The 23,192-nt window shown below is 36.8% G+C and overlaps 1 protein-coding gene and 1 long non-coding RNA gene across 4 annotated transcripts; one reads left to right on the top strand and one right to left on the bottom strand.

Annotated features, from left to right (window-relative positions):
* Positions 1 to 7,304: 7,304 nt before the first annotated feature.
* Positions 7,305 to 14,684, top strand: LOC116291444 (uncharacterized). 3 transcript variants are annotated; one of them, XR_016120030.1, is made up of 3 exons: positions 7,305 to 7,415; positions 12,338 to 12,406; positions 12,812 to 14,684. It is a non-coding gene; the product is annotated as an uncharacterized LOC116291444 (long non-coding RNA). The 3 variants fall into 3 exon arrangements; XR_016120031.1 differs by lacking the exon at positions 7,305 to 7,415 and adding an exon at positions 8,577 to 8,633; XR_016120029.1 differs by lacking the exon at positions 7,305 to 7,415 and adding an exon at positions 9,791 to 9,848.
* Positions 14,685 to 15,189: 505 nt separating this feature from the next.
* Positions 15,190 to 22,745, bottom strand: LOC148910374 (DNA-dependent protein kinase catalytic subunit-like). Its single transcript, XM_089031679.1, has 15 exons — positions 22,738 to 22,745; positions 22,365 to 22,543; positions 22,049 to 22,220; positions 21,745 to 21,823; positions 20,954 to 21,076; positions 20,470 to 20,564; positions 20,161 to 20,305; positions 19,608 to 19,769; positions 19,189 to 19,231; positions 18,993 to 19,114; positions 17,368 to 17,429; positions 17,162 to 17,297; positions 16,684 to 16,776; positions 16,496 to 16,560; positions 15,190 to 15,289 (listed from the first exon to the last, which is right to left on the bottom strand). The coding sequence occupies exons 1-15, from the start codon at positions 22,743 to 22,745 to the stop codon at positions 15,190 to 15,192; spliced, it is 1,584 nt and encodes a 527-aa protein (XP_088887805.1).
* Between the last annotated feature and the right edge of the window lie 447 nt (positions 22,746 to 23,192).

Here is a 23,192-nt window from a genome sequence, read left to right as displayed (position 1 = left end):
TCAACCAGAGTTTTCTTCGATGCGTTGGTCAGCAGCGGTATGCACATGCGCAGTACAGCTGCGCGTCGAGTATCATTTCGGTGATCTAATTCGCTGGTGAATATCTCGTAACATATATCCACTGCTTGCTTGGCCTGTGACGGGGTGGGACTGAGTCTAGAATAAAATAAAATGTCATTATGCCTTGGAATTATTTGGGTCGGATATTTATGGAATGTCAGGAGGCCTTCACATATAAACATCAAAAACATAACATTTATTAGTAGCGTGAATATTAGTCTGTAGGCTTATTAGTCACGTGTCTTTTTGCTCCATAGGCTTATTAGTCACGTGTCTTTTTGCTCCATAGGCTTAGTAGTCACGTGTCTTTTTGCTCCATAGGCTTATTAGTCACGTGTCTTTTTGTTCCATAGGCTTATTAGTCACGTGTCTTTTTGCTCCATAGGCTTATTAGTCACGTGTCTTTTTGCTCCATAGGCTTATTAGTCACGTGTCTTATTGCTCCATAGGCTCATTAGTCATGTGACTTATTAGTCTGAAGGACTTTCCTGCGTTCGAAAACAAAGTGCATTGTGGTCTAGTTTGGGTACAAACAATACCATATAAGGCATGATTAACACAAGATGTTTGTATCCAAGCTAGACAACAATGCACTGTTTGCTATCCCAGAAAATTTCTTAAAATATTTATACTCATATCCTGTATATTTATCATTTGTTTATTCACCTCTTGATAAAAGCAACGAGTAAGGCCTGTATCTGGTCTTCATGCACGTGTTTCTCCTCCCGACACATGATGCTTGACAACAGCCGCAGAAGAAGACAACTACCAGACGACACGAGTGCTACAAGCAACTAAAACGAAGCAAACAATGAGATAATAGAGGCCTTTAGCATCGTGTTTACCTGTAACCGCTAGGAATCAGGCCTCGAAAAACGCCCGCAAACACGGAGAAACACTCGGCATCAATGAAATTCAATATGGCCACTCTTCCAGCAACAACTTCGTTATGATGCCTTGATAAATGTCGAAAAGTTGAAGGTAAACGACTGACGTCGAACTGCAGTTTGAGGTTTGCGGGCCAACTACGACGAGAAGATACATTTATATCTTCCTCTGCAAAAATAATAGACCGTTTTCTCAAGGTTGCGTGCGCATCCAAATTTAAGGAACTTGACGGACCACGATACTAGAATACGAGTATTTTCATGCATTGCTATGAAATTTTCTTCGATAAGAATTCATAAAATCGATTATTCTCAATCTTTAAATATAAAACTGAATTTGCGTTTTTCAGTTTTGTGGCGCGTCAAGTTGGATGCCCACGCAACCTTGAGAAAACGGTCTATTCGAGAGACATAATGGTTTTTCCAGAAAAAAAGCCTAACAAATTCACACCCATATGCCGGGTTTCTTAAAAGGATGTTTCTAACCAAGAGACCATGAAAGACACTTGTTCTAACCTTATCCAATGCAGTTATGTAATCGTTGTATTTTGGACTCCCAGGAATAAACTCTGTGGACCTTAGAGGGAAGTTGTCAGAAACCAGCGCATCAAGAGATGACCTGGAAATTGAAGGAAATATTTATTTTGGCCTTGGAAGTTTTTTTTGAGCAGTCCCTCCCGGTGGGGATGATTTTTTTCTCGTTCCCAGGCCTTTGCCACTAGTTCAACGGTTTTCTCTGGCCTTTTTCTGGCCATTTCTCAGTCGGTACGGGTAGAAATAGCGATTTTTAGAGCAGCTTTTCTTGACATCGAGGAAGCTCACGGCCCAGAGAAAAAAGGTAGATCGATTTAATCCACACAACTTTACAGCTAGGTAGGAGTACGAGAAAAAAATTGCCGAAAAATGCTGAAACTCGCCCAAGACATCGCCAGTAACGATTTAAAGGGGCAATTGGATGAAAACCAATGAAAATTGTAAATGACTTGAAACTTTTTTAAACCTATCTATATGGCCTAGATAGTAGCCAAGCAACATGTTTCCTTCACAGTCAAAAGTGGCGGATAAAAAATTATTAATTTCATTCAGCATCTAAATTGTGAGTAAATGACGTCATTTACTCAACCTATTGTTCTTTTCGCTTTTAAACCAGAAATTCTCATCTGCAAGTGGCTCCCAGGCTAAAATCTTCATGTTTACATAGTCATAATTAAGTCATATTATCCTCAAATACTTTAATTATTTGGACTTTCAAAAATTGGGGCGTTTTCATCCAAGTGCCATTTTAAAGATACACAGTAAGTTTCAATTTATCTTATTCAATATTTACGCTGAAAACCGACAATTTCAAAATACCCATACATTTTCTTATGCTAATAGAGAGCTGGGGCTACCTGTGCATTATCAACTAACAAAGACTATTTCAAACGATAACCGCTGGTAAATAAACATGCGGCCGCTCCCCGATCGAGTCCCGAAGGGACAAGGGACGAGCAGCACACGAAGCGTTGTAAGTGTTGACGAGTCCCGAAGGGATGAGGGGAGATATAACGGTAGAAATTGAGTTGTTGCTATGAACATATTCTAAGGGATGTTTGCACTCAAATGTCGTTCAAATAAAGTATTTTCCACATTCACAGCCCCAAAACTTACCCCCTCCCCACTAGTTAATTTTCTAGTCATTAATTTTCTCTTGCCAATCTCGTACCCAGTGGCGGATCCAGGGGGGGTTCGAAGGGTTCCACGGAACCCCCCTTGAAGGTTTGATCTTTAAGGTAATAGAAATATTACCTTATTCTTATATATATTATATATATATATTTCTTATATAAATTTTGCTTAAAAGTATCCACAAGGATAATGTTGAACACGAAATGATAATTATTTGCTGTTATAATGTTTAATTTACCTTTAAGTTCCGTTTCTAGATAGTAAATTAGGTGATTAGAGCCAATTTTTTTGTCAGACATCGACTAAACAAAAGAGAATTATACACAGTTTAAGAAACGGAACCCCCCTTTGAAAAATCCTGGATTCGCCACTGGTACCCAAAGCCTTTATTTCTTACTGCACATGCCCGATGAAATAAATAGGCTCTGGAAAACTCCAGTATTTCCGACCTCGTGATTGGTCTCAAAAAAAACAAAGGATGACACCGAAGTAAAAATTACTTCGATACAAAATGGTGATTCCGAGCACAAAAACTTGAGTGTATGAAGAAATATCATGACAGCAACTAGTATTTGGCGATTGAATGTTATATATTTTGGTAGGAAAATATTTTCCAATACAATTCAATTTGAACGTAAATATTTTAATCAAAACTCAAGAAATTCAAGGAATACAATTCAAAAAACACACAGATGGTTCGATAATTTGGTACCGTTGTGAAGTACAGAACCAAGCGTTAAAGATACGTAAGTTTAAGAAGAATCGAGCAGAAAAAAAAAACAAAAACAAAAACGAGTTATGAGCGTTTCTAGTAATGGTAGAATCGGAAATGTATTAAGGAGGCTGAGGGTACTTTTGGTCTAGCACACCTAGCCGCATTGAAACGGCTACAACTTCGTCTTGAATAACTCGATCTGCAAGCGCTTTTCGCACAATGTCAGGAAAGGATCAAAGGTTTCAAAAATGATAAATTAGTTTAAAGCGGCCTTTTCGTTATGACATAATGTTGACATCATAGAAATCGTTTACCGCTTATTTTCTCGAAAACTAGTCCTAAACTTTCAAAGCGACTTGCATCAGTCGATAGTATTCATCAAGGCACCAAACATATTGCAATATGAAAAAAATGTATGAGAGCGTTTTCCAAATATTACGAAATGAATATTTTCATGGACTTTTACTATTATTTCCAACGTGTCAACTTTATACCCTCAAAATCGGGACTTTAATTTAGTGGATTCAAGCGATAGAAAATATCGATGAAAACGGCATTCAAATAAAAATAAGTACGCTCACAACTATTTTCGCTCACGACTACTTGTTGATTATTCACGCTTGACTTCCGTGTTATTCCTTGTCTCGTGCTGTTACGGCGGGCTGCGCCGCTTACGCTTTACTGATCTCTTTGTACAAAGTCTTGTAACGCCAGCAAAGCGTAAGCGTACTTATTTTTATTTGACTGCCTTAAAACCCTTCAATGCATATGAAATTAAAGGAGAATATTTGTAAAAGATACATCTTTTAGTGACTTCATTTAGAAAAAAAACGTTCGACGATTTTTTGAATGCCGCTTTCATCGATATTTTCTATCGCTTTTGACAACAAATGGGGTCATTTAGCTTCATATCAAAAAATCCATAACGTTAGAAAGAAGGTCACAATTTGATTCATACTCAATAAGGCAGTCTCTATACCCGTACCTATATTCTAGCTACTAAAAATATAGAATTCACTAAATTAAAGGCCCGATTTTGAGGGTATAAAGTTGACACGGAAATAATAGTAAAAGACCATGAAAATATTCACCGCGTAATATTTGGAAAACGCTCTCATACATTTTTTTCATATTGCAATATGTTTGGTGCCTTGATGAATACTATCGACTGGTGCAAGTCACTTTGAAAGTTTAGGTCTAGTTTTCGAGAAAATAAGCGGTAAACGATTTCTATGATGTCAACATTATGTCATAACGAAAAGACCGCTTTAAACTAATTTATCATTTTTGAAACCTTTGATCCTTTCCTGACATTGTGCGAAAAGCGCTTACAGATCGAGTTATTCAAGACGAAGTTGTAGCCGTTTCAATGCGGCTAGGTGTGCCAGACCAAAACTACCCACAGCCTCCTTAAATCATACACTTACGATTTGCCGTATTCAGTTGGCAACACAACTAAAGCACCGTTTTAACCCAACTATATAAATAATGGCTCCACATTGTTCGTTCTGAGCTTAAAACTATCTTCAAAGCCCATTGTATTGAGAGCAACGGGAATTTATAAAGAACTCAGTACATAACAGTTCACCATTTTGTTTTTGTCAGTTGGTAGGCTAACTTCTGGTCTAAATTTGATAATGAGCATGTGCGAAATAGCCAGAATCTGGCTTCCGGTCATTGGAGTTTTCCAGAACCTATTCATTTCGTCGAGCATGCGCGGTAAAAAGTAAAGGCTCTAGGTACGATATTGTTCTTTTACTTTCTTGAATTCTTGGAAATTGTATTAAGTTGCGCGAATGCGTATTAAGACAAAGTCTTGGACAGGTCTGGCGATTGTTTTTTCTAATATTTTTCATTGTTTTAATCGCAAGGAAAGGATTTAGTTCGAACTTCTTGTCGCCAACACAAAGATTTATCGTCATACTCGAGTCTACTGATTGGTAAGTTTTATAATCTACTAAATTTAGCTTACTTGCATGACAACTAGATGTATTTGATCTAGACGACAGGGCCTAAGATCGATACATGATTATTAGGAATGGCTTCTGTAACTTTGTGCCGAATAAAGCCTTTGTATGAAAGAACAATGACTACCTAATAATTGGAGGATAAAAATAAGATATAATAAAACTATAGATAGTCAAAGACATAAAAACTGCAGCTCATTATGCGATCGAGTAAATACTACGTGACATTTCCGAGAATTTCATTTTAGCTTTCTTTCCTTTACAGAATTCCCAAATATAAATAAAAACAAACTTCCTTTACTCTTCACAGCTTATGAATAACCTATTTTGTAAATTTATGTCTAACATTTCTAAATATTCTTTATTTTATTTTATTTAAAACTTCGTTGACAATTTTTCATTGTTTTAATCGCAAGTTAGGGATTTAGTTCGAACTTCTTGTCGCCAAGATAAAGATTCATCGTCAATCCCGAGTCTACTGATTGGTATTAAGTTTTATAATCTACTAAACTAGATTTAGTTGATCTAGACGACATGGCCTAAGATTGACCGATGATCTTATTAGGAATATACTTCTGTAACTTTTTGAAACTTTCAGAATTCTAAGAAATTAATAAAATAAAAATAAAAACAAACTTCCTTTATTTTTCGATGCACATTGCCTTTTATGGAGCATACTCTAAGAAAACCTGTTTAGAACAAAAGAAATGACGCACCTCCGTAACAAACTTAAAACTCCTCTATGTTTGCCAACGTCTGGCAATTTTTCATTGTTTTAATGGCAAGGAAAGGATTTAGTTCGAACTTCTTGTCGCTAAGACAAAGATTCATCGTCATACCCGAGTCTACTGATTGGTAACTTTTACAATCTACCAAATTTAGCTTACTTGCATGACAACTACATATAATTGACCTAGACGACATGGCCTTAGATTTAACGATGATCTTATTAAGAATATACTTCTGTCACTTTGTGCCAAATAAAGCCTTTGTATTGTAAAGACTCTGGTAATTATTAATTCGGCGTATTATGACAAAGTCTTGGACAGGTCTGGCGATTCTTTCTTCTAATACTAGTCATACTTATCAGTAACGGGATCGAGACCTGGTGTTTGTTTTCATCAAAAAGGGGAATCCGAATGTGTCAACGAAGTCATTTCATTTTAGCTTTCTTTCCTTTACAGAATTCCCAAATATAAATAAAAACAAACTTCCTTTACTCTTCACAGCTTATGAATAACCTTTTTTGTAAATTTATGTCTAACATTTCTAAATATTTTTTATTTCATTTTATTTAAAACTTCGTTGACAATTTTTCATTGTTTTAATCGCAAGTTAGGGATTTAGTTCGAACTTCTTGTCGCCAAGATAAAGATTTATCGTCATACTCGAGTCTACTGATTGGTATTAAGCTTTATAATCTACTAAACTAGATTTAGTTGATCTAGACGACATGGCCTAAGATTGACCGATGATCTTATTAGGAATATACTTCTGTAACTTTTTGAAACTTTCAGAATTCTAAGAAATTAATAAAATAAAAATAAAAACAAACTTCCTTTACTTTTCACAGCTTATGAATAACCTTTTTTGTAACTTTATGTCTAACATTTCTAAATATTTTTTATTTTATTTTATTTAAAACTTCGTTGACAATTTTTCATTGTTTTAATCGCAAGGTAGGGATTTAGTTCGAACTTCTTGTCGCCAAGATAAAGATTTATCGTCATACTCGAGTCTACTGATTGGTATTAAGTTTTATAATCTACTAAATTAGATTTAGTTGATCTAGACGACATGGCCTAAGATTGACCGATGATCTTATTAGGAATATACTTCTGTAACTTTTTGAAACTTTCAGAATTCTAAGAAATTAATAAAATAAAAATAAAAACAAACTTCCTTTATTTTTCGATGCACATTACCTTTTATGGAGCATACTCTAAGAAAACCTGTTTAGAACAAAAGAAATGACGCACCTCCGTAACAAACTTAAAACTCCTCTATGTTTGCCAACGTCTGGCAATTTTTCATTGTTTTAATGGCAAGGAAAGGATTTAGTTCGAACTTCTTGTCGCTAAGACAAAGATTCATCGTCATACCCGAGTCTACTGATTGGTAAGTTTTATAATCTACCAAATTTAGCTTACTTGCATGACAACTAGATGTAGTCGATCTAAACGAAATGCATGGCTTTAGATTTAACGATGATCTTATTAAGAATATACTTCTGTCACTTTGTGCCAAATAAAGCCTTTGTATTGCAAAGACTCTGGTAATTATTAATTCTGCGTATTATGACAAAGTCTTGGACAGGTCTGGCGATTCTTTCTTCTAATACTAGTCATACTTATCAGTAACGGGATCGAGACCTGGTGTTTGTTCTCATCAAAAAGGGGAATCCGAATGTGCCAACGAAGCAATAAAGTTGAGAAATTGAAAGGGAGTGTTTTAAAAGTGAGGAAATGCATTCAAAGTTAATTGACCATCTAGATTTTATCTATAAAGGTATGCGGAACAGACAATTTGTAGTGCAACATCATTGGAAGAAATTGCGTAGTTCAATTTCCTTAAAAACAAGACTAACTTCGTTGGAAGATACATTTACGCAAAAACTGGTTTAACAGGTTTTTTCAAAACCAGTACCAAAACAATGCACACTACCTTTTATGAAGTGTACTTTAAGTAAACCTGTTTAGAACAAAAGAAATGATGCACCTCCGTAACAAACTTTAAAACTTCTCTGTCTGCCAACTTACGGATTTAGTTCGAACTTCTTGTCGCCAACACAAAGATTTATCGTCATACTCGAGTCTACTGATTGGTAAGTTTTATAATCTACTAAATTTAGCTTACTTGCATGACAACTAGATGTATTTGATCTAGACGACAGGGCCTAAGATCGATACATGATTATTAGGAATGGCTTCTGTAACTTTGTGCCGAATAAAGCCTTTGTATGAAAGAACAATGACTATCTAATAATTGGAGGATAAAAATAAGATATAATAAAACTATAGATAGTCAAAGACATAAAAACTGCAGCTCATTATGCGAGCGAGTAAATACTTCGTGACATTTCCGAGAATTTCATTTTAGCTTTCTTTCCTTTACAGAATTCCCAAATATAAATAAAAACAAACTTCCTTTACTCTTCACAGCTTATGAATAACCTTTTTTGTAACTTTATGTCTAACATTTCTAAATATTTTTTATTTCATTTTATTTAAAACTTCGTTGACAATTTTTCATTGTTTTAATCGCAAGGTAGGGATTTAGTTCGAACTTCTTGTCGCCAAGATAAAGATTTATCGTCATACTCGAGTCTACTGATTGGTATTAAGTTTTATAATCTACTAAATTAGATTTAGTTGATCTAGACGACATGGCCTAAGATTGACCGATGATCTTATTAGGAATATACTTCTGTAACTTTTTGAAACTTTCAGAATTCTAAGAAATTAATAAAATAAAAATAAAAACAAACTTCCTTTACTTTTCACAGCTTATGAATAACCTTTTTTGTAACTTTATGTCTAACATTTCTAAATATTTTTTATTTTATTTTATTTATTCGAGCGGTCATAGCGTTGGTCTCGCAATCCGGTGATGCCGAGTTCAAGTCCCGCTGTGGCCAATAGCTGTGACTGTATTTGTCCTGGTTTCTGATTAGTTCAAATTCAGTTTCTCGAACATGCTTGTAAATGGCAATAGCATGATGATGCAATACTATTGATTACCGGCCCTTTATTTAAGTGGTCCTTGTTCGTTATATTTAGTATATTTAGTAATTGGTAGTAATGTTATGAGAGAGAAAATGTTCTGTTTTTACAGACCAACTAAGCAAGACATAAGTCACCAAATTAGCACTACGTATCTCAAAAAGCAAGATAAAAACTATTAATTGTCAGTCCATTAGCTATAAAAATATCGATATAACATTTCATGCAGCACGGTTACCATCACGTACAAGTTTAGATATTGGTATGCATTGAATTTACAAGTAAACCTCTTAGTTCCCCCCATTAGCATTTGTATACCACATTAAATGATTAGAGATTGACATCTGTCATGGAATCCCTAAAAATATAGCTCATGTAATCAGCCTATATCAGAGTAGAGTTGAAGCCATAAAGATTTCGTTGCAACACTGCTAACAGTACAGTAGTATAGTGTGGTCCCGAAGAGATGAGGGGGGATGAAACGGTAGAAATTGAGTTGTAACCTGAACATGCTCGTAGCAAGTTGCTAGGAACATATATGTTGCTAGGAACATATTCTCTGGGATGTTTGCACTCAAAAATCGCTCAAATAAAGTACTTTCCACATTCACAGCCCCAAAACTTACCCCCTCCCACTAATTTTGTCGTGGAAATTTATTCGGAGAAAATTACTAAAGACATTAATTTACTTTTACTTCCTTGAATTCTTGGAAATCGTGTTGATATGCGCGCATGCGTATTATGACTAAGTTTTGGACAGGTGTAAATGATCTACAAGCCTTCGAACTATAGAGTCTGAAAGGTTGATCCAGTTGGAGTTATTCGAGAGGTAAGAAATCCTGGTCAAATCTCCTTTAAATCTTTTAGAAAGACAAAATTAGCACTTTTTGATCGCTAATGGCCCAGGTCTAAACTTATCATCTAGTGCTAATGCAGCCTGTGTATAAATTTGGATGAAAAGTCTAGGGCAGAAAAAAGTTATGACGCAGCTTGAAAATACGATCCAAAATGTGAAGCATATGAAACATCACGCTGTAGAAACATTACCATTGAATGGATTGCCTTGAAGTTTTCATATATCTATTTCCAAGTATTGTGGATGAGTCTTACGAAAAATCAGCATCAAATCTTAAAAACTCATCGAATGTTTTTTACTAATTTTCGTTGTAAACCTCAAAAATGAGAGTTTTGCTAATTATCACATTTTCGCCTTTTTCTTCAAAACGGTTTAAAAGTTTTTTATTCAATTTCCCTACATCAATAGACCAGAGTTTTATCAAGATGGCATTATTGTTGTATTACAAATTAAGTTCTTATAAGTATGAATTGCCTTGTTTTCGGAGCGAGCGCATCGTAGGCATCAAGTATGGCTCAAGCGAGTAGTTTCCTGAGTTTCCTCATGGTTAGAATGCGATAATCGGTTTATTACTGCGAGTCTGCAGGTTTGTCGTGGACTCTGAGGGACTAATTATTTATTTTCTTTTAAGTTAAGTTGCGTTGCTCTGTTGTGGTTGGTTTATTGCTACAAATTTATCATGTGAACAAGTTTTTCCTATGAACTCTGATGGACTAATTATCTATTTTATTTTTTAAGTTCTTGTAAGTATTACAACTTACTTCCAAGTTATTTAATGACGCACGTAAACCTGATCACAAACTAAACAAGCTTTTACCAAAAGAATTTGCGTGCTCGTATAATTTACGAAGAACACGATCATTTACCAATCCTAAGACTTTAACAAAAAGAACTCAGTTAAGCTTTATAAACTTTAACGCATAGTAAACATAGATTTTAAAGTATAGATATCTTTCTTATAATTTTAAATTCCTATTTTGGATTGAATTTATAGTCATCAATAGTCTTATAAATCTGTGGAACATTCCGGCAATTCTACTTTTCACTTAATTATAAAATGACGGTCGTTGAATTCGGGCTCTTTTCCCAGTTTTAACATTTCTGGCAAATGATGCAATATAGAAAAGCCTACCCTTTTTCATTATGCGACTCTATTTACAGGTACCCTTTTTCCTAAAAAAATACGGGAAAATCTGTTATTCTTTTTAAAATGTTAGTGAAATTGAAAACGCCTGCATTTTTCGTCGTTTGTTTAGCTCAACACAAGGTCTCGTTTTTAAGGCCCCTGCTGTTTTTTTAGGCGTGGGAACTGCCATCTCTTATTGGTTAATATAACTTGAACTACACTATTTCTCCAAATGATGTGGCGCGACATCATACAAAATTTTGTAGAAAAAATCTAGATGACCCGAACTAACTTTGAATGCATTTCCTCACTTTTAAAACACTTCCTTTCAATTTCTCAACTTTATTACTTCGTTGGCACATTCAGATTCCCTTGATTCCGTGGATACGCGAAGCGTAGAAAAGAGTTGTGAGGGGTCTGAAAATGCAAATTTGTCACTCGCTTACTCGCTCACTAAGATGTTCGAGACAACTAACGAGAATTCGCTCCAATAAATAATCGGTAATTTACAGACTTGAATGAAGTCAAATGCAATAGTATTTCTAACTAAATTTCTTTAAAATATTCATTTAGTTGACAGTGTAAATAAAGTGTTTCATGTGAAAACGAGTGTTACTAAAACGAGTAATGGAGTAACCAGTAACGAGTAAATCGAGTAACCAGAAAACGAGTAACGTGAAAGTTTTTATACATTGAAAATGTGATTACGACTTATGATCATAAAAACATTTGCTAAAATTCCTTACGAACCCAGGATCCGGGAGATCCAAAGGGAATATTTCGTGCGGCCGTTGAGGCACTTCCGGTTTTAATCATTGTACACTGAATTGGTCGAGAATTCTTCCATGATTTTTTCTCAAGGTTTACTGTTATGTTGCCTATGGCTGTAACTCTATCTAGCCTGACATTTTAGCCATACCGGTAGCGAGAATTGAACGAGAAAATATTTAACCTGATAATCCAATATGAAAACATTAAATGACCGGTACCCGGTCATTCAGACATTTTCATATGAAAACAGTAAATAACCTATTTTGTATATTCTAATACTTCATAAATAATGCACAACAGTTCAAAACTGTGTGAAAATGGGCCAAAATCGATGAAAACTATATGGCCTAGTTTAAAATCTTCATAAATAATGCATAATGTTTGCATAGGTGTGAAAATTACACTACGCCAAAATCGATTTTTTTCTATCTCAGCGATCATAGTGATCGTGGCGATCATTTGGAAACAGCGCGGTCGCTCGATCGCTCCGATCACCGAAACACGTTTTGGGCGATCCTGGCGATTCTTTCTTCTAATCTTGATTTTTCATTGTTTTAATCGCAAGGTAGTAATTTAGTTCGAACTTCTTGTCGCCAACACAAAGATTTATCGTCATACTCGAGTCTACTGATTGGTAAGTTTCATAATCTACTAAATTTAGCTTACTTGCATGACAACTAGATGTAGTTGATCTAGACGACATGGCCTTAGATTCATAGATAATCTTATTAGGAATATACTTCTGTAAATTTGTGCCGAATAAAGCCTTTGTATGAAAGAACAATGACTATCTAATAATTGGAGGATAAAAATAAGATATAATAAAACTATAGATAGTCAAAGACATAAGAACTGCAGCTCATTATACGAGCGAGTAAATACTACGTGGCATTTCCGAGAAATTGTTTGCTTCCTTTCCTTTACAGAATTCCAAGAAATTAATAAAATAAAAATAAAAACAAACTTCCTTTATTTTTCACAGCTTATGAATAACCTTTTTTGTAACTTTATGTCTAAGATTTCTAAAATTTTTTTCCAGGATATATAATGGAAGAAAAACACGCAAAGTTTTGGGTAAAAGCCAAAAAACGTGTAGTAAATCTTTTCAATAGATTTATTGTACGCATTGCTGCTCCTGCATATGAAATGTATAGTGGAGCCTTACCAGCCCTTTTAGAAGCGCTACGTGACCTCTACAATGGTGACTGGTATGGGTCATTAATGAATATCATTTTGGGAGCTTTTTATGTTGTCACCGCAAAAATTTGGGGCATTTGTAAAAAAGCTGCAGAGAAAATAAGAGAAGCATTAGGTCTTGAAACAACCAAAGAAGCAACTAAAGAAGCAACTAAAGAAGCGACAAAAAAAAAATGGTCAAAAAACTAGCAAAAATGCCGCTAACGGGATGAGCAAAAGTTATGCAGTTTCCACAGCCAAGTCTGCGTCAAAAGATGCTCAAGAACAAAAAACACAGTCACATGTCACAAAAAACACTCATACCTATGAAATCCGGAAAAACGCATCAATAGGAGACACAATGCAGGGAATCTTCAAGAGGGCTCCTAAAAAAACAATCACGTCTATGAATGCCGATTCCTCCAAAAAAGTTGGTACAAAGTATTTAAATTATTGTAATGAGAACATGATAGGAGCGAAGAATGAAAAGATAATAGTACAAGAACCTTGGACAGAAAGAGTTGAGAGTTTTTTATCCAATCATGAAATAGAAGAATTTCCCTTATCAAAAAAATATTTTCCGTACTCCTCCCTCGGGACAAAGTCGAAAACAGCCCTGTATTTCTCGCAACAACATTCCCTTGTTCATGATCCGTTACCCCCCTCCCTCGGGACAATGTCGGAAACATACGTGTATTCCTCGCAACAACATTCCCTTGTTCATGATCCGTTACCCCTCTCCCTCGGGACAATGTCGGCAACAGACCTGTATTCCTCGAAACAACATTCCTTTGTTCATGATACGTTACCCCTCTCCCTCGGGACAATGTCGGCAACAGACCTGTATTCCTCGAAACAACATTCCTTTGTTCATGGTACGTTACCCCTCTCCCTCGGGACAATGTCGGCAACAGACCTGTATTCCTCGAAACAACATTTCTTTATTCATGGTACGTTACCCCTCTCCCTCGGGACAATGTCGGCAACAGACCTGTATTCCTCGAAACAACATTCCTTTGTTCATGATCCGTTACCCCTCTCCCTCTGGACAATATTGAAAACAGTCCTGTTTTCCTAGAAACAACATTCCCTTGTTCATGATACGTTACCCCTCTCCCTCGGGACAATGTCGGCAACAGACCTGTATTCCTCGAAACAACCTTCCCTTGTTCATGCTTTGAATGGAAATACCATTAACACTACAAATAAAGATTTCTTTTCTTTTTTTGGTTGATCATCTTGTTCGTTATGGTACCACGGTCTTCATAATCCTTCTCAAGTATGGAGATCGACCAAGTTAAGTTAAAAACATGCGTGAAAGCTGTATTGACGAGTTCATGAATGACAAGATGCTCGACCTCACGATGGATCCAATCTTGAAATTGCTTGATTGACATTGACATTTGACATTTATTGTTTTCAATTAATACACTAATATTTACACTTTTACCTGCAAGTAGCTTAATGCTATTCTAGGCAAGTTAAAAGGAAAGACAAACATCTATAATTGCAATAATTACAATATTATGGTGCAAATAAAAACCAAAAAAGAAAAATATTTACAATTAATAGATATGCATGATTAAGTGTTATTTATAATGAATATCGATACGTATTTATAGTTTATAATATATAAAAGACAATTGGATAAGATAAAGTGTGAAACAAACACAATCGGAAGTAGAAGTCGCACGGGGCTTCAAGCCGCATCTTACCAAAATAAAGGGCTAAATGTATAGGGTCTTATTTTTAAATATATAGGGCGAATCAAGGGCACTAGGACACCGAACGTGGTTGGATTTCTATCTTTTTTTTTTTTTGTACCAACAACAACAACGCGACCGCGCGATGCTCCTTACGTCAGTAATATTTAACCGTCCTAGAGTTAATATGGTTAATCAAATTCACCTTAAGTTCAATATAGAGCCCCTATATAGAACTTAAGGTGAATTTGATTAACCATATTAACTCTAGGACGGTTGAATATTACTGACGTAAGGAGCATCGCGCGGTCGCGTTGTTGTTGGTATGGTACAAACAGATTCAAGTACGGAACGACCGTTAAAGAAGTAACGCTCATAGGCTATTCAAACAGTTTGACCTTTGGAAGAAAACGTTTGCATTATGACAGCGAAGGAACACGGACACAAGATAAGTAAACAAGCACACATACGTTTAATTTAATTCAAATAATCGAAAGGAAAAAAAAAAACAACTAGAAATCCAACCACGTTCGGTGTCCTAGTGCCCTTGGGCGTAATCTTCTCTATGAGAAGGTGACCAATAACCAATAGCAAAGATCTGTTCCTCAGACGCCTCCTCATATGCATTAATGCCTGCACTGAAAGCATGATGCACAACATGAATTTGGCAAGGGATAAATGGCATAAGTCCAGGGAGTCCTTCATCTAAGAGTACATTATTGATTGCACTCCAGATGGTTTCGTCGACATTTGTTCCATCTGATGACAAATGTACAGTGTATGTAGAACAAAACGAAGCCAGTACTTTTTCATGTTCAAATATTTCTAACTAATATTTGTTGACTGTCTTAGTTCTTAGTCAGATATATCGAGACATTTTAATATGTTATACATAAACATATACGTTTCGCTATAGATATACTATATTTTATGCGCATTTGTCCATTTTTTTAGAGATTATTATATAACTTTATTATTTATATGTTAAGTGTATTATTAGTTTTGTAGCAATTGCTTTTAAATAGTTTATCAATTTAGTTTCATTTACCTTTGAATACAGTTCGTTAATTCAGTTTTATACTGCTAGAGAACTCAATAAACTATTATTATTATTATTATTATCATCATCATCATCATCATTATTATTACAGTATTAAACCTGAGAGCGGTAGCTAGTGCCGTTTCCTAAATTCTGTCCATTATTTTCCCATTATTTGACCTTCGGCATGATCTCAATTTTCTCTTCTGACCATTACCTTGGGAATTCTGTTTAGTCATCCTGGATACTGTACCCAAAATCTGACTGCGAAATATATATCCTGGCACACCTTTTTTTCTAAAGTGTGGGTCTAATCCTTCAGATATCAATGTAAGACACTTTTGTTCTACTCATTGTAAAGTTATCACATACATCTCCTGGGAGAATTTTCTAGAACAATTGCGGTGCACATCAAAAAGATTATAGAAATTATAGGACATTATAGAACTATATAGGGAAATAGAGGGAAACTTAAAAAATACAGGAAATATAGGAAATGTAGGGACACTTGAAGCCCTGTGAGCAAAGGTTATGATGAGATGCTCAAAAAGGTAGAAATCTTAGAAAAGACAAGCAAGAACCTGATCGATGAGAATAAATTGCTCGAGATGCAAGCTGCTCATCTAACAGATTCCTTGAACAAAGTCAGACTTGATGGCGGAGCACCATACTTAAGAAAAAATGGTGAACCATCGAGTTGATTTTTGATAGCTTGACTACTACGTCACATCCGTCCGTCCGTCTGTACGTCCGTGTACACAACACAGGAATCCCGCTTGAATTAGAAACTTAAATATTTCCTTACCTGAGACTGGATAGCTGGTCTTGTGGCATTCTTGTAAAATACGGCAAAAGTTCAAGTGTTCGACTCTGTAGAGCCAAAAAAAAATACAATCAAAAATTGTTACGATATTAGGCTAATTTGCATAAAACGGACCCTTTCATGGTAAGAAGGGATTTCACTCGAAAGCATTGCTCGGCATCAACCATTACCTTAAAGGCAAGGGTCAGTGATCTGTCAGTCAGGAGTGAGGAGTACATCGAGAAGACTGAGTTGGTTGTAGGTTTTCCTGGCTCCGTTAAAAACTGCAAACAAACAAACCAACTGAAAGTCTAAGCAAAATAATAATGTCTATATTGCATTCTGGGTGCCTCTCTCCACCCAGTTGTATGAATGTGTACCAACAAACTACTGGATGTAAGCTGGCAAGACACCAGGGGGGTAACATGTGATGCACTTGCATTTGTACTGGGTATCCCTATCAACCCATTTGCATTTTTCCTAAGTGCCGCAATTGTATGAATGGGTACCATCAAACTACCGGTTGTAAACTTACAAGGCGCTTGGGGTAATGTGTGGTTCATTTGCATTCTCCACCCAAATGTATAAATGTGTCCAGGAACAGCACAGTGGCATTAATAGTCATAATAAATAAATAGCTTGAATATGTTTCAAGAACGCAACCCTTACCTTGGAATCAAGCATGAGAATCTTCTTAAGTAATTCAAGTAAAGAGTGTTTGAGGTCGATTGAGCTGGAGGATGACCAAAGAGTGTGCAATGTATTCCATGATTCCAAGACGGTGACACCAATACGAGCACCATATCTGGAAGGAAATAATCAACACATGAGATGAAATAATCTGTAGAATGATCATGCATTCCTGTCTGGTATACCTGGTTCTGAGGAACTTTTCCCTGTACACTTGGTCCAGGATAGCATTTAACATGGTACACACCTAGTAAGCAAAAAACATCATCATCATCATCATCCTGATCATCATCCTGGTCAAAATCATCACCTGATCGACATTGTCATCATCATCATCACCATCATCATCATAAGGGACCTGTCATTATTTAAGTCGGAGGGAGTGGGGTGGGGTAAAAGAGAAAATGTTTTTGATGCAAAAAATTTTTTCAGACCCCTACCTTAATGGCATTGTTCCACTAAAAAAAATTGAGGGCCCCCCTTTTCTTCTCCACCCCCCTCCCCGACTTAAATAATGACTGGTCCCTAATTATGCAAAGCTTCTAAAACTTGTTTTCCTCTAGTTCCAAATGCCCGAATTTTGAGTGTCTTTTAATTTTGGAAAATCCGGAACCGTACAAAGAAGGAATGGACTGGACGGACTTCAGTTGACTGGATCGTACGGAACGTAGACGTTTTTTATGCCCAATTTGCAGCTATTCTATGATTTGTATTTTATTATAAATAATTAGTGATTCTATTGTGAAATTTTGTAAAAATAAATGCAAATTTTTTTGTTTGTTTGGAACGTTGCACTGGTTGAAGTCCAGTGAAGCCGGTGAGCAGCAAAGGTTTTCCAAAGGACTGAATACATCATGTGTCTATATGTGACTCTGTGGATCGTTAAAGATTTTTACGACTAATTTTCCTCCATTAAGATGTTAAGATAAATTGGATGTTAATTGGATGGGACTGGAATGGATTGGATGTGACTGAAATAGATTGCAAGTGACTGGGCCTCACTCAGTTACTGGAACTTATATCACAAAAAAGTTTTGAATTTTCACCTTTTGAAAGGCCATAGATAATCCTAAAGTATAGCAAAAACATGCCCAACTTCTAAAACTTGTTTTCCTCTTTTAAATGCCCGAATTTCGAGTGCTTTTTAATTTTGGAAAATCCGGAACCGTACATAGATGGAATGGACTGGACTTCGGTTGGCTGGATCGTACGGAACGTATACGATTTATTACGCCGAATTCGCAGCTTTTATCCTATGATTTTTATTTTATTATAAATAACTAGTGATTCTATCCCGAAATTTTGCAAAAAATAAATGCAAAATTTTTTGTTTGGATCGTGGCACTTATGGACTGTATACGTCATTTGACTGATCATGATCATGATCATCATCCTCTTTATCATTATCATCATCATCATCACCATCATCATGATTATTATTATAGTCATCAGTTATCACCACAATCATCACCAAAAGTAGCACCAACGAGAGCAGCTCTGTTGAATGACTTGTAATTCAATCTATTTTGTATTCTTTTTCATTTTCAATCATTTTCATCGCCACCATCACTATCACTATCCCCTTTTATCATCATTCATCATCATACCTTAGTATCATCATACCTGTCATATCATACCATACTTCACCCGTACAACACTACATCCTGCCTTACCTTATCCTTCTCTATCCTGTCATACCACAGGAAACCCACATCACACCACGTCCCTATATTACCGTACTATACCGTACCACACCACACCACCGTTACCCTACCCTACCCTACACACTATACCAGGTATATAATCTCACCAGTTTAGGATGATCAACAGACAACGAAATAAGCTTAGTAAGGTTGGAATCTTTCTTGATGAAATATCCATTGACAGCAGATTGGAAGGCCCTGTAGAACGCCTCGCCCAACACACTATCAGCTGATGAAAAAAAGAACCAAAACAATGAGAATAAACACGGATCTCGGTTAAACTACGATTAAACATCCACTTACCTGCACCGGAAGACTTAATGATACATCTTTCCAACGCTTCGTGCTGGAAATATTAGGTAAATATTATTTTTTGTGGTGAGAGTGTAAAATGCACGCAACACATTAATACTCTAGTTTCGAGTTCTTTCTTGGTCAGGATTATTTTTGTGTAAATTTTGTGTGAAATATTCATGTGTTCAAATGAATGTCTGCAGAATTTTTAAACATTTTGTATTGTTTACGTTGTGCATCCTTTACTTTACTGTTTTGACACTGATATGAGGATAACCCCGAGTAAAAGAATCTATGATCCAGGAACACAGCGGTATTGTAAGAGCTCAATAAAAGGTCGAAGTGAGATCAGCCATGTTGGATGGTGGAACACAGGAGGGGGGGGGGGTTAACATGACGGTAGCAAGATATCAACCAGTGTCACTCACTTGAATTCCAAGGTCTATCGCTAGTTCCAGGAGCTTGGAAGCCAACTGATGCGATGCAGGTGTGAGCATGACAATGTTTGTATTTCCGCTGACCGTCGGACGAACTCCCTCGTAGACAGAATTGAGAATCCTAGAACCACAGGCTTCAGCAGAAAGTGACCCCTGCAGCAAGAAAGAACAGGTAAGACAGGAAAAATGACAACTATGACAATAAGCACAAAAACAAAAATGGAAAAAACAACAATGAAAAAGAACTAACAGAATACATTATCAACAACAATAATAACGATAATAATAACAATATTATCAACAACAATGATACTAATAGAAATAATAATAATAAAAGAAGAAAGAATAAACGACACCAAAAATGCATCAACAATAGCAACAACAACAATAACAAATGACAATAATGACAATAAAAACAAGATACAAAACACAGTGCGAACGATTAACATACCTACAAGAAAATAAGCAAACAACAACACTTAAAACACAAAAAGATACTAATGATAACGATAAAAATTCCCCCCATTTAATGCCCCTCACTAACCTGAGTCTGCAGTGCTTCCATCAGTAAGCCAGCGACATGCAGTTGTTGGTATCCAGTGACAAGGTGAGTCAGGTGAAGGTGATCGAGGTGAGTCTCACCACTTCCAGACAGTGGGATTGGCAGCTGTTCGAGCAGGTTGCATCGGCTGTAAATAGAGGGATTGAACCACTAAGACAACACTGCATAACATGGAGTTTTTGCACCAAAATCAAAATCATCAAAATTTGCGTCAAAATCCGAGGTGTGGGTTGGTGGAGTGTTGGGAGGGGGGGGGGGGGGTATAAGCTATATTTAGTTAGTATCACTAACCTGCCAAGAGAAAGCTTTTTAACCAAGCAGTTTTTGAATACAGACAAGTGGCTGTGCGGAAGAGAACGAGCCATAGCAACACATACAGCTAGTGTCTGTTAAAAGAAACCATATACAAATAAAATACATCAAATCCTATCAAGGCACTCTTTGAGGAAGTGCACAAACACCCCAGCGAACCTCTCTCAGATCAGCCCTGAGTGCCTCTTAGCTAAATCTACCGTGCACAGGCACCCCAGTAAACATTTCCCAGATCTGAGTGTCTCTTAGTTAAATCTGCCGTGAACAGGCAACCCAGTCAACATTTTCAAGATCTGAGTGTCTCTTAGTTAAATCTACCGTGCACAGGCACCCCAGTAAACATTTCCCAGATCTGAGTGTCTCTTAGTTAAATCTGCCATGCACAGGCAACCCAGTGAACATTTCCCAGATCAGCCCTGAGTGTTTCAAAGTTAAAGTTTTACTACATTTGTCTTGGTCTTACTTGTTCTGGCAGATTTTCAATGACCTCGACGTCACCCACATTGAACCCTACGGCTCCTGGTTCCAGCAAGCAACTCAGAATGGTGTTAAAAAGTGACTCGTTCCAGAAGTCGGTAGGGACCACCTTTGATGGGAAACGGCAAACAAGGTATATGAACTTGGTTGGGAATACTTTGGAGTATTTGGTGCAGAGAAGCAGATAACAAAACGCTACGACTACGATAAAAAAGCAGCAATTGTTGCTGCAACATCAACATCAATATCAACAACAGCAACAACAACATTAACAGCAAAAAAAACAACCACAATAGCAGTAGCAGTAACAACAGTAGCAGCAGCGACGATAAGAGTACCAGCAACGGCAATATAAGCATTAATAGCAGCAGCAGCAACAACAACAGCACAGCAACGACAACAGCAGCAGCAACGACAACAGTAGCAGCAGCAACGATAAGAGTAGCAGCAACGGCAATAGAAGCATTAATAGCAACAGCAGCAACGACAACAGCACAGCAACGACAACAGCAGCAGCAACGACAACAGTAGCAGCAGCGACGATAAGAGTAGCAGCAACGGCAATAGAAGCATTAATAGCAGCAGCAGCAACGACAACTGCATCAGCAACGACAACAGCAGCAGCAACGAGCAACATCAGTGACAACTGTAGTTGCAACAATGATTACACCTTTAATAATAACATGAACAGCAGCAGCAGGTCAACAACAACAACAACGAAGACGATGTTCAAGCTAAAAAAGCTGGGATACGGTAAAAGTAATAAAGCCTGTTTACCTGAAGGCTTTCTTTGGCGTATCCCTGAAGTAGAACTGTGACGAAATTCATGGTCCTCACTATAACCGTACATTTGGCCCTACACAAAAAATATACAAAGAAAATAGTTTAAAAAGGTGACAAAAGAAGCATACATAACTATATTAATGCAACTGGTGTAAAACAGGTCTTTTCCTGTTGTTGTGTGGTATGTTTGTGTTACTATGGTTACTGTGTCTAAACAAACGTTTTGCCCAGTCCCTGCGCGACAAACAAGTGCTTTCCTCACACAAGGATATAAATAAAAACATCCAACTACACTAACCTATTGTATTCGTCGATTTCCTTCGGACTAAAGACGTCTTCCGTTCCTCTAGATGATGAAGTTGACTTGAAACACCCGGCAGCGGCCTGGATACTAAACATGGCAAGTTCTGACAGGAAGTGACGTAAAGAACGGAACAATACACTTTTGTACTTTACTTCCGGTGCCGAGTCTGAAACGAGAAATGTGTAAAAATTACATATCGAGAGAGTTGAATAGTATGTAATCGTTATGACGTCATCACCGCCATGCTGGATTAACATGGCTGCCAAAATGGCTGAATTTCCTTTTGGTTTCAGGATAAACGAAAACTTACCAACAAAAACATCCCGAGGAGAGAGAATTCGTTCTCCAAACGCCCACGAGTAGCAATCGAGGGAAGCAAGAAGAAAGTCATACCAGATCAAAGTCTCTTTTAGAGAAAACGTACCGCCCAAATCAGGTAGGATGGGGTAGGTAAGGAGGCCATTTTTACCTCCACCACCGCCTTCAAACCTGAAAGATCATCAGTAAAACTGTCATTTGGTTGGAGAAAACTGGAGCGCAAATGACAAAGGGATAGAGAGGTTTAACAGCAGTCATGCTAGAAGCAAAACAGAAGTTTTCTCTTTTAGGAATTAAATCTCTCGTCATAGGTCGTTTCTGAGTTTGATAAATAGAATGCATTGTGGTCTAGCTTGGGTACAAACAACACCATATGAGGAAAATTATGTTTGTACCAAAGGTAGACCACAATGTACCATGCTCTCTATCTCAGAAAAGGTCTGTTTCTGCCCTACAACAAGGCGGCTACCGCGAAATCCCTCTATTCCATCTCAGAACTTGAGGACAATTATTCACAATATATAAATAATTAAGTGACCTGTGTACGAAGTAAGAAGGATATTCCTCGTGTGTCCTCTTCATCCATAACTCCGCAGACGATGTTCCTGGAAAGAAAAGATCAAATTATCAGGAGCTTTCAAAAGAATTTGAAGGTTCCTGGTCAAAATCCTAATCAAAGTCAGAGCACAGTAACTACGTGGTTCAAGAAAAGTAATTGAAGATGAGCCCGCATTACCTGGTAACAGATGAGCCAGCTGACAAACAAGTCTCATACACTGCTGTCTACACTCGGTCTGCGGTTTCCCACAGTGTTTGATCA

The sequence above is a fragment of the Actinia tenebrosa genome, unplaced genomic scaffold, assembly GCF_029948245.1.
Source record: "Actinia tenebrosa isolate PJP-AT-01 unplaced genomic scaffold, QUT_ActTen_1.0 PGA_scaffold17__23_contigs__length_9995812, whole genome shotgun sequence".
NCBI lineage: Eukaryota > Metazoa > Cnidaria > Anthozoa > Actiniaria > Actiniidae > Actinia > Actinia tenebrosa.
This window is presented reverse-complemented; position numbering and strand designations above follow the sequence as displayed.

Bases quoted from the DNA above. Each gene is read 5' to 3' on its own strand.
- LOC148910374 (XM_089031679.1), bottom strand. The intron at 21,077-21,744 runs GTAAACAGGCTT...TTCCCATCAAAG, and splicing joins ACGCCAAAGAAAGCCTTCAG to GTGGTCCCTACCGACTTCTG. The intron at 20,565-20,953 runs GTAAGACCAAGA...TTCTTTTAACAG, and splicing joins TTGAAAATCTGCCAGAACAA to ACACTAGCTGTATGTGTTGC.